The 12503-nt window shown below is 39.7% G+C and overlaps 1 protein-coding gene across 1 annotated transcript in view; it reads right to left on the bottom strand.

The window, feature by feature from the left end:
- Positions 1–2649: 2649 nt before the first annotated feature.
- The window catches only part of LOC104496064 (zinc finger protein 474-like), an 11878-nt gene continuing 2024 nt past the window's right edge, over positions 2650–12503 (bottom strand). The window contains exons 2-3 of the mRNA XM_010139133.1: positions 6213–6393; positions 2650–2801 (exon numbers count right to left, since the gene is read on the bottom strand). Of these exons, the coding sequence (XP_010137435.1) occupies positions 2650–2801; positions 6213–6393 (333 nt within the window). The remainder of the gene's footprint in view (positions 2802–6212; positions 6394–12503) is intronic.

Consider the following 12503-nt stretch of genomic DNA (forward strand, 5'->3'; position numbering starts at 1 on the left):
CCTGCTGAGTTCCTGCATGCTCTGGTTTCACCATCAGCCCTCACAACCCAGTGTGAGAAAGAGGGAACACAAAAGTGAGATTGCATGATATCCATAATCCTCCAGTTACCAAGCTGCTCATCAATGGGCCAGCACTTGATGTGAATTACAACAGCCTCTAGGGTCTTGCAGTGAATGTTGCCTGCCAGCAGCTTCGAGGAGCCAGTCTGGCAATCACAAACCAGTGTCCCTGTTCTTCTGCCCTCAGGACACATGCCTTTTCCTAGCCAAAAGGAGGAGGGATGGCACCGGTCCAGCTCCACTAGTGGCTCTCCTTACATTGGAGACACTAACAAGGACAGATCTGCAGGGCTTACAGAGCTTTGCACTGTAGAACAGAAACTGAACCTTTGACTGCTGAAGATATCTATCTTCAGACAATACAATTCTCATTTTGAAGATGAAAGGGCTGCTGAAGTGCCATTGATTGTTTTGGAAATTATTTTCATCAAAGAATGCTGGTACATCTCCCAGTCTGGATTAACAGCCCTCCAGGGCTGGAGCCAGGAGTGTTTCTCTAATAAAAGAACAATAATATTACTTATTATTTCACTTACGCTACAACTCACACAGTTTGATAGCCTGGAAAAGAAAAATTGCTGGTACCATTATTTCATTTTAGTGTGTATGAAGACATCCACTTCATCTGATTTGTAAGTACAATAGTAAGTGTGAATGCTCAATGAGAAAAGTCACATCAGTCACACAATACGTAACAGCCAGCTCTAGGCCTTAAGCCTGGAGGTGAAAACATACATGAGGTACAGTTTCTTTCATGGTATTAGGAAGCCCATATTGCTGGTTAACAACTTGTATTGGATTTTGTCATACCTTTTGAATACCCTCACGAACTACCTAATAAAACACTTCAGAGAAAAATAATAAGTGCTCTCTGCTGTACCTTGTTAAAGTGTGTATTGCTTCCTTCATGTGTTCACTGATGTGTTTTGGCACTGATTTGGCTACATAACTTCATAGCATTTTTCAAAATAGCACATTCAAACACCTTCCCTACTACTTTCTTGTATAACACCTACCCTTCTTGCCCATACTGGCTGCCTGTTATAGTCCCATTTGGCACAGAGGGAAGGGTGGTATTTTATTCCAGCTGTCTGACACACCATGCTTGTTTTAGTTTGACACAAAAATATGTTTTCTTTTACCAAGTTCATAACAAAGTTGTGCTCTTCTGAACATGCGTATTCATAAAATCTTTGGCATGGTTGGTTTATTGAGCTGAGGATAAATCACATGATCAGTATCATTCTTAAGCAAGAAATAGTCCAAGAAGAGAGTGCTTTTGGGTGTTTACTAAAACCAGCCAGTCTCTGCTTCCACCCCATGGCTGGATCCCTTTATATGGGAATGTTTCACTTGTAGCAGTCAAGGGCTTCATAAACTGCATTGTCCCAAAAGGTGTGAACTGAAGTTCACACAGATTAATCTGCTCCACAGATTTAAGCAGAGTGGGAGTCAATGAATAATCTTGTGCCAAAGACAAGGACACATACACACACACACAACCCGCCCCCAAAACAAACAAAACCACCACCACTCCCACTTCCCCCACCCTTAATCTTGTGCCAAAGACAAGGACACACACACACACACAACCCGCCCCCAAAACAAACAAAACCACCACCACTCCCACTTCCCCCACCCTACCCCCCTGTTCCGCCCCCAAACCCAGCAAACTCAAATGAACTGTTTGGTTTCTCTGATTAGTCAAGTTCAGACAGACGTTCTTAGAACACTAACTAGACAAGTCTTTGACAGAGGGGAAACAACATTTTCAAATAATTCATTTTCCTGATCAACATCCCTCTGGCTTTGCTTCCATTGAGATTCAATGAGTTACTCCTCATTGAAACTCTCATTTCCTAAAAGTTGACAGAATCTTCAGTTTCTGAAACAGTAGGTGAATATATTCACTGAGCAAGGGACATGTAGCCAAATATCCCTGAGGGCAAGAGAGTTCCTATCATTATACCAAATCTACCAGACTCACAGACATGTTGAAAAGCAAGACCACAAAACATATCCCTGTGGGACACTCTCTTGCAGATCTCTGTACTGACAGACCCTCAACAACTATGGCTCATTTCTTTCTGTCCTTTACTGAATACAAGAAACCCCAAACATGCCATGTAATGTGGAAAATGCATGCAGAAGGCCTAACTTATTTCAAAGGTCCAGATAGCTAAATCTGAAAGGCTAACAAAGGGGTGGGCTGAAGAACATGCCACCTTTGACCAACCAGTTAAGAAATTAAGACAGCACAGGGATTCAGAAAGCAGGCTAGGAGGATTCTTCACTTGGTTCTCCTGCACCATACAAAGTGCAGGATCATGAGAAGGAACATGATAGTTGACATTGCTTTCCAACATTCTTACACTGCTCCTCTCAGCGGTTTCAAGGTGACACTGTCTGAATGACAGAAATGAAGAGGCATTTTTGCTACTGCTACACGAGCTGATGACACACTACAGTTTTGATGCCTGTGGCTCTTCAGCTGGATTTTATTTCTCTGAAAGGTATAGGAACATATATGTGTATCCCTGCACACAAACACACATGCGTGCATACGTATGCATGTGTGTTACATCCACTTCACCTTGCAGGTTTTGGTTTACAGGACTTCTGGTGGACAATCAGTCTGTCTGGAAGGAAAGTACGCCCACAAATATCACATGGAACTAGCTGGTTCTGGGCGCTGATCCAAGCAGCCTCATTTAAAGAATCAAGATCATAGAAACCTTTGGCTGGAAAATTAAAAAAAGAAAGTATCAGCTTTCATTCTGGAGACCCACATTCGACTCTTTATGGAAAATATTTTCAGGAAATACCTGTTGACTGAGCCTTTCAGTTTAACCAAACCATATTGCTTTTGCAAATGAAAAAGAGAGAAAAGAAAGAAGCAAAAGAGTAAAAAACATACAAAAAAGACTCTGCTTTTTGTCCCACGGGTTGAATTAAATTAACTTTAAACTGAATCATTTTGTATTGTATGAGAGTACTGAGAAAACATCATGCTGTGTGTTATGATATGCATTCTTAACTAATTATTAACATCTTCGCATACATACTATTATCTGCAAATTTCACTTTTTGGCTTTACTTCAGGTTCTGTTAATGAGCATGTGTTATCTGACCATGGCAATGGGCAGGAGCTTATCGTACTTGAAAATATGCTCTTTGTACTGCTCTGGACAAGGGCCCCAATTTTCTTCCTGTTGAAGTCTATGCAAGTTTTGCCAATAGGGGAAATAAAGCTTAGGTAAGCCCTTACAGACAAAACCTATAGTTCTTTTAAGTCACAACGTACAGTGAGGTCATTGCACTGATGCATCTATTGTCATCTAAACACTAATCCAGTTTTACCCTCAGTTGTTTTCTACTGCAGAAAGAGTGAACGCTCTGAAAGCTCAGGAGTATTCTTCAAACATTTCAGATGTATTTTCAAGATTTTATTTGAGTATATATATATAAAAAAATCTTGTTTTACTCTCATCTTGAAATGGACTGCCACATAGTGGTGTTTCAAATTGATTTCCAGAAAAGCCAGGTAGGCTGCTTAATACCTAGATTTAGATCTTAAGAGTTTTCATTTGAAGTGCATGCAGAAAAAAATCCACATGGCTTGATTTCAAGATGTATTTGCTTTGCCCTTCTCAAAAGGTATGGCAGTACAGAAAAAGTCTAAAAAACTGTTTTTGTCTTTGAACCCTTAGCAGCAGACAATTTTTAAAAGAAAAGGATTTATGCATTTAAAAATATTCCATGGTTTCTGTCATTGGCACATGATAGAGCTCTTCATTAAAGGCCCATACAGTTTTAATATGATTCATATCCAATGGTTCACATAACCACAATAAGCCTTAGATCTCTTAATATGCCTGTTCCTAATGTTCTTTTTGTTAGATGAGCAACCAAGTAGTGTTTCTTTTCTTGGCTGAGACAAATATCCCCTTTGCTTGCAGGAAATGAATGTGTATTTTCTGTACTTTGGAAAGTTTATGAAATATAAAAAAAAAAAGAGAAAGAGAGAAAGATGACTTTCTCCTTGCAGGCATGTGTTAGGCATTCCACAAACAAAACACTTTGTAATCAGGGCAGTTGTTGTCTTCCCATGACACTTGAGTTTTCAGAACAAGATTTATGTAAGTTATGAAAAGTTTTATATAAGCAGTTAATATTTATGAGCTCTCTTTTTTTTTTTTTTAACACTGTCTGATCCATTCAACAGGGGTAATCCCTCCTCCCTACGCTGAGAAACTGTAAGACATGCGGTACGTGTATGTGGTCTCAAGGTCACTTATAGCATTTACCAGATGATTGAGAGTAAGTCTTACAGTAAAAGAACAACACAGATTATTTTTTTCAAGGCCAGGAGCATGAGGCAACTTCAGGGGGAACAATAATTTTAGCTCAAGCTACAGAACTGATCAGACTTTCATCAGCAGGCATTCACGGACAGATGCTGGAAGCAGGTCAATGTCCCCTGGGGTACCATGGGCACACAACACCTCGTAGGAGATGCAAGGCGCCTGATATGACTCATTGCGTATGAGACAGTTTTCTGATTCATATCTCGGCACCTTCTGCTGGATTGTTCTTCTCAAAGAGTGGTTGTCCCTCTGCTTCCACGCCTTCAAAATATGAATAGCATATTTCAAAATAACCTGATTTGTCCTTTCACATCCTCCTCTTTCAGATGGAATTGTCATTTTCTCCATCTTTTTTTTCCACACAACATGCAAAAATTGAAAAGAACAACAAAAAGAGCAAATACAATGGTAATAATGTCTTTTGAACGTATCTTTTAGTGCAGATTGAACTCCGCTGCTTGGTGTCTGTTAACCAAGGCCTGATTTGGTATTATTTGAGCTGGGATTATTATTATTTTGAACAGCTGCTTAGTGTTCTCAGTGATCCTGCCCTCTTCTGAGTGTGTCTTCTGGGGACACATTTCTTTGTACTGCTGTAAACTGATCTAGTGTATGACTCTTTCACAGTGAGTTGCAGGAGAATTTGTCTACTTTTCCAGACATTAGGGGAAGCTGCGGGAAATTATGGGGAATATGAAAAAAAGTGAGTGAATTAACTGCCTGTGAGCAAGTGGTACAAATTTGTCCCAAAGTAGCTCAGACCAGCTGGCAGGACCAGGCAAAGCATCCAGCTGAAATGGTGAAATTACTTTGTGCAGGAATGGGGAAATCTTGGGAGCAGCTTCCAGACAAGTCACGGATTTCCTTTTGGTCCTACAGTGAGCACACCCTGGTAGGATAGACATGGGAGCCCAGCTCCATCATGTGCCAGCAATCATCAATTTTCATTGATTTGAAAAGGTGGGATCTAGGCATCTTACAAAACAGAACCCGCAGCATAAACATACATAACTGACAGAAATAAAAAGTTTGTTTTATATGGCAGATATTTCTTTCCTACTGTGTCTTTCAAAGAAAGCTTCTCAGGCTTGTAAATAAAAAGGGCCCAGTAGCATCCACTGAATGCTCATTGCAGAAGATACGACATTTTTATCTATAAATATATTTTAATAGAAATCTGAAACTACGATATATATCATAGGTAGGTTTTAAAAATTCCTTATTTTCTACCAGTCATCATGCATCTAGTATTGTATTTCTTATATTACCACAAAACTCCCATTTTTGAGGCCACTCACTGTCTCCCACTGCTAAGTGCTAGTGTCAGGCTTTTTTAACAATGGACACTATAGATGTAAAACCTGGCTAAAGTATCTATGCCTATGTTGCCTGAAGGGTATTTTATTTTAATGACTGTATATGTCAAGTCTGCACATTATTCTTGGATGGTTTTGCCCATTTTAAAATATGCCTGTCTACAGAGTTGGAAGTAGTCAAAAGGGAGTGATGTAGCTGTGAAGCAGGTTGCTAACCTTTCTGTGTTTTGATTCAGAACATACTGCCACACAAAGAGGACTGTTCCAGGAGACTATCCCACAAGGCAACGACTACTCTTACTTCTCAAGCAGCACAAAAGGAGAACAGGATACTCAACAGAATGCTTTAAATGAGCCATGATGGCTACCTTCTTTTCAGAGTGAAATGGAGGAACTTGCAAACCGTTAAGCTATTGCTTTAATTTTTTTTTTTCCTTCCTCCCATTTCTTCATTTGGTCTGTAGCTTACCTTGTATGGGACCGACTTCAGGTTTTTTGGGCTCTGGCCTTCTTAAGTGCTTGGGTAGCATGTTATTTTCCTGGTGCCATTTTTTCAGGCATTGTGGCTCATGGATACTGATAGATTTTGTTCCGTACTCACGGCCACATATGTAACAAATTACTGCTGGTGGCCGTCTTATCACTTGTGCCTGCAAGTAAGAATTGTGAAGAAGAATAAATATTGTTTTCAACAGTAATTTTGAATCAGAACAACTCTGTATGAAAACAGTTGTGTTGATTAAGAAAAAAACCCATATCCGTAAAATTAACCTAACTGTTTTGATCGGGTTTATTTCATCTGGATTCAGTCTTGAAGCTTGTAAGAGTTACTGCCTCGTTAACTGGCCACCTGGAGAAGGTAGGCTCCTTCTGCAGATACTGGGCTGAAAATTCCTGTGTGTAACCTCATTAATACCTATGTAGGTTTTAGCTCTTTTATTTTCACACCATGAAGTTCATGGAAATGCCAAGTCCTCACTTGCAGGAACAACTACTCTGCTTGATCATGTTGCTGCAGCACAGTGTCCATCTTACACGTTGAAGCCATTTTTTTTAGGTGCCAAAAAGAAGTAACATGTAAAGCAGCAATAAAAGCTTCCTCAGCTGAATTGCTGATGTCTAGCGCAGTAGCAGAAAGACCCCCTTTCCATGCAGAACATAGATAAAGCTCTGTGTGCAGCCTTAGCATCTCTCTTAAGCAGGACAGCGAGGGCAGCTGTCTTTGTATTATTTCTGCCACAGATAAGTTAGCTGGTGGAATTCTTGGCCTTGCAGTATTAAAACTGATCCAGGACATTTCAGAATAGGGCAGCAAAATAGGAACTGTTTCTTGTTTATCCTGAAGGCCTCAGTATGAACTTTGCCAGTGACTGCAGCAAGAGCAGAAGTGGACTCTAAGCAAGTCACTGTTTCTGCAGATCGGCTCTTGTTCACAGAGAAAAACAGCTCAACATAAGAAAAGAAAAGAAAAAAAAAAGCCCTCAATCCCAAACTCCACAAATACATACTCTAAGCTTGAAAAATATATAATTACTGTGGTATTGCAGATTATGGACATGACTGTGTCCTTAGGCACGTCCTGGTCTGGGCATGGTGTCAGTACCACCCCTGCTTCAGGAGTAGCACAAACATGTACTTGCAGACAGAACTTTGAGGCACGCTGGCGGGTCTCACAGCTGCCAGCAGTTCCTGCACTCCTGACAGCAGAATACCAGTAAGAGATGAGCTATTGCCTGCCCTCCTAAAGGTAAAGGGACAGCCATGCCAGACCAAACACGGGAAGCCTTTCTCACTCAAATGAGGGAGGTGGAGATTTCATTTTTAACTCTGCTGCTGTGTAAGACAAAGCATAACCTGTTCCAGTATTTATGACTGTCTCTGTCAGCCCATCAGTGTATTCAAGAAATTCTGGGCAGCTCTTCTCGCATTTATGCTACGGTCTGAAAATGTCATTAGTGAACAATCTGCATAAGCTTTCTTTCCTGTGTCACACATGTAAACTCAATTACATGGAGAAATACTACTCTACGAAGTGTATTTTTGCTGGGAAAAGGTTGGACTTCATCTGGAAATTTCTCACAGTGAATTGAAATATGACATATCCAAAGACAGTCTTTCCAAGGTCATTGTCATCCTTTTAACTTTCAAATGGTATTTCCTTGGCCATCTTTGATAACAAGGTATTTTAAATACTTCCTATTGATAGCTAAATATAGCAACAACTGTTTTAAGAAAGCCCTCTAATTCTCCATTATCAAATTTTGCCTACTTCCTTCAGCTCCTGAGCTAGACCTTGTCTGATTTGGAGATAAGACTGGGTCCAGATACAGAGTCTTTTGAAGGCAGTGCATGTTTCTTTGTAGGCTCTGGAGTCCTTTAGATAAGAATACCATAGTCCATACTCTTGGAGTCAGGAGACTGAATTCAGTGTGCATGCTTGTTATGGGTATGGTTATAGCATTTTAGAAACGGTTTTCTAAAAAAATACTAGGTGTAAAAACATGGGGAACATATTTTCCTCTCCAGTTTTCATTAGCTAGGTTCCTGGCATTCAGTAAAATAGATTACTAATTGCCTGAAAACTAGGAAAGAGCAATCTGATTTATGTTCATTTCATAGGGACTCCTTGCATATTACTAGAATGTGAAAAAGGAATCCTAGTACAAATGAAAGTCATGGTTACTTCGCCTCCACTGTCACAATCATTTCCACCATTTTACTCTTCTTTTTTTAAGACAGTGGCCTCAAGAGCATCATCTTTATGGCAAACACTGTCTGCATTTAGTGCATTTAAGTGAGGATTTGTATTGCACATTTTAGAGTCATTACTCAAGGCACTTTCAGACTGATTGGAATAAAAACAAATGTATAGCTTCAAGGAGACTTGAAGTCCTGATATGAGACAAGTGAAAAATCACTTTAAAAGTCAAATACTTGCTGTAAATTTAACGGATGCATAGCAATATCGTTGTTAAAATTAAGTAGTTTTTTATCCTGGAAGTATTTCCCTAGTGAATGGAGATAACCGTTTATCTCTGACTGTTCCATTCAAATCCATTACACTTGTTCTACAGTCATTGTGACGTCCTGCTATTGAACAGCTGCCAGAGACCTCCAAGACAAGTGTTAGTGATCTCCATCCAGTCCAATCTGGATACATTTCGACCGTTCTGAGATAGTCTTCTTAGTAGTCTCACCTGAAAACCTGAAAACTGAATGAGCATTACTGTGATCCCTCCCTGACAGACCATTTATAGGTGGGGTTTGTGTTGCAAATGAGTGAAACCAGGCCTGCAGCTGAATAGAGGATTCTGTTTTCCAAAGTTATTAACTGGGATTGAGTCATAACTAAATCCTTTTTTTTTTGGTGAAAAAGATGTTTAAGAAATCTTTTCAAATAGAAGTGTCTCTGTTTTGTAACTTCCACAATTAAAAACTGTACAGAAACAATAGCACAGACCAGAATTAGTTAAATTGTATCAGATCTTGCTAAGGGTGGAATTAATTTTTCCAGAAATGGGGTGAGTTTGAACTATCAGCACACATTAAATTAAATACACAAAACTTTCTCTGCAAAAGCTCACATGTTAAAAAGCTGAAAACTAAAACCTGAAGGAGAATATCCTTACAATTGGTTGTAACTTTTTTTTTTTGTTGTTGCTTAACTGTGGAATCCAAAGTATGATAAGCTTTATTTGGAGTTTCTACAGCTGATTATATTTATCCTTCATTTCTTTTTCTCTTCAGAATGTGCCTATCCCAAATGTCACATCTGGAGGCCTGCAGTTTGAAACTAAACTATTTTTGGAATCACCACAAATTTCCAACCCAAACTACTCACAGGCCAGTGGCTAGGCTGTCTGCTCACTGCTTTGTTTTTCACTTTTGAAAAGGGTTGTACAGAAGGTCTGTTCCTGAGGATATTCTAAAAATACCTACAAGTACCTAACAGTGCAGTTAGGCTTTCCTCCGGTGTCTCACTATTTTCTTTTTAATCCAAGACTGCTAAGTATGTCTGCGTGACCATGAATGAAGTTATTTAGCTCAGAGGGCTACACAACTATGTATTTTCAATAGACTTGACATTACTTGAGGTTAGCCCCAGGCTGCTGTTATGGTGTTACATGAGGTCAAATCCTCCCATACTGCACAAAGCTTTTAATTTCTTCTTCAGTACACCCAAAAAGACTGACTCCCGAATGTCCCTCCATAAATATTTATCATCCAGGACTGCACACACCCCTGCCTTTTTTATTTATTTAATTATCCCTATATTTCAATGGGAGGAGGAGAGGCCTTCTGCTCTAGTCATAGGCTTGAATTGCCCAAGGAACAGGGGAAAGATTTATACAAACACTTAGCAAACAGCATTGTGTTGTATGAAAGCAACCCTTTACACACATTCCCCTCTGGAAAGTAAGAGGCATTTTGCATAAGGGACAAGAACAAGCTGTGGCAAGCCTCTCATGACCATCCTAAGACGCAATTCACAGCCTTCTGGGGTGCTTGCGGCCACTGTCCCAACACAACAGCACATTCACACTGGGACTGGTCATACACCAGCGTATGAAATTTCCTTGAACAGCAAGGTAATTCTGCCAGATGACACAGGTAATTAAAAGTTTTACTCCACTGGAAGCACTAGAGTATCTCATTTTACTCCTGATGTGCTATTTTTTAAAAGAAATAAATCGGTATAATGAATATGGCATTTGTGTAAAAGCAGAAAGGCAGGAAGCTCAGTCATTCCCAATGATAACACTTAATCAGTTTCCTTCAAACCATCTATTCACTGTCCATTCTCATCTAACTTTCTATATTTGCAAATACATTTGTCAGTATTCTCCTAAGAAGATGTTAAAAACTGCTGCAACTGAGGCAAACAATGTTTATCATTGACTTCCCACCTTATTAGAATTACATAGCATTGGAAGGAGTTTTCGTTTTACCTAATGTCCAGGTGACTTTATGGAAGAGCAAGATACAACATCAGCATTTTGTTGTTACACAAGTTTTCAAGACTTATGCTGTGTTAAAGTTCCTTATAATACAGTAAAGAAATCACCAAAATCTTATTTTTAGGGAGTTAACTTGATAAGAAGAAAACAGCAGATGGCAGCACCAGATTCTGGTGACACATCTGATAGGATTTCCGGATCAGCGCTATCTGTTGTCAAAAAAACCTGTAACATATACCCATGACAAGTCATTAATGCTTCCTTACATGTAGTAGACATTTTTCTCTATGAAAGAATAAAACCTACACACTGCTCCAGTGCAAATCTGAGTTTCAGCAGTTCCAGAGATCACTTCGATTGTCTGGTGTATCACAGCAGGATCCGAAACAGAATTTCAAAGCTGATGTGACTCTTGAGATTCTCTTAAGCATAGTCTGTTGTTTGTTTTACACAGCCAGACATGTTTAAGTCCGATGTGTTCAGGCGTTCTGAGAACAAAGACAGTGCAAGAGATGGCTTACAGCGGCTGCTGAATCTCCATTCAATGCTGAATTGAGTAAGTGTTTATCAGTAATGATACTGGCCTAGTTGATCCTGCACCTGGTAAGGGAGAGGGAGCTCCAGGACACACGGAAGCAGGCGGAAGTCCTTGCAGATGTGAAGTTAAAATGTGCTTCACATGGTATACCACCAAATCAGTCAGATCTTTGTTGTTAAAATAAGGAAAATCTGTTTTTTTAATTTAAGACATCTTCCATTGCATAAATTAATTTGACAGTAGCATTACAGTTCTTAAATACACTTATATAAGGGTTGGTTTATTTTTTTTTCCTCAGTTATTCCTTTCCTCTGATTTTTTGCTAATTAGGAATGTAAAGAGGTACTTAAATAATTCACTGTCACAGTAAGTAGGTCTGTTAACTGAGACATGGACTGCCCCAAATGCTTTCCTGACAGGAACAAAGCAGATTGCCATTTCACTCCACTCGGGTATTTTTTAATGTAATTAATAAGCAGCTGAGTAGCTGGTCAGGTGAGTAAAAGTAAAATCATATGCTGGGAAAAGATGAAGACTGTGGAGGAGACACAGACCTTGTTCCTGCCCATGTCAAATCTGCAGTTCTTCTGTGAGCTTAGTGCTTTTCAACATCCTTCATCGTGCGGACCTTTCAAAACTTTAAACCGGAGGTGGAGACCCTCAAGCAGAGAACTTATACTTATAGAAAAGAGGCTTCCTTTGACCATTCCTGAGAAGCAGTCTGCCAGTCCTGAACACCCCCTGGGTTCACAGGGTATTTCTTTTACTCTTTCTGTTTGTATCTCTCTTTAATGCATACCTCTGTACAAAAGGACGGCTCAGAAAATAATAAAGGACCCCCGAGAGGTAAAGTCCACCATCCCTTCCTGAAAGCCATCATTAATAATTGAGTCTTTCAGAGTCAATTAGAAACTGCAAGTTGTATGGTCTCATTAGTTCTGCTGCAACTGATGAACTGTAACTGCTTGGAAGTAAATTAAGAAACCCGTTGTTCACACAGAAGGAGGAACAGATTCGAACATGTTTCATTCTGGCTCTGCAGAGCTCACAAAAGTAGAAAGTGGTAATAATGTTTCTGTTGTTCAACAAGTCAGCAGATGTGACCGAATCCACACAGGGAGCGCATATGTTGTGCAAGCAGGCAACATTTTTACAGTCACTCTGAAAGCCAAACCACACTTAAAATTTGGTTTTTTATGACTTTAAAACTATGAAGGTTCTCCACCCTCCCCCCCCCCCCCCCTTTTTTCAAACAACAACAATA

This window comes from Buceros rhinoceros, unplaced genomic scaffold, assembly GCF_000710305.1.
Source record: "Buceros rhinoceros silvestris isolate BGI_N320 unplaced genomic scaffold, ASM71030v1 scaffold35206, whole genome shotgun sequence".
NCBI classification, from domain to species: Eukaryota; Metazoa; Chordata; class Aves; order Bucerotiformes; family Bucerotidae; genus Buceros; species Buceros rhinoceros.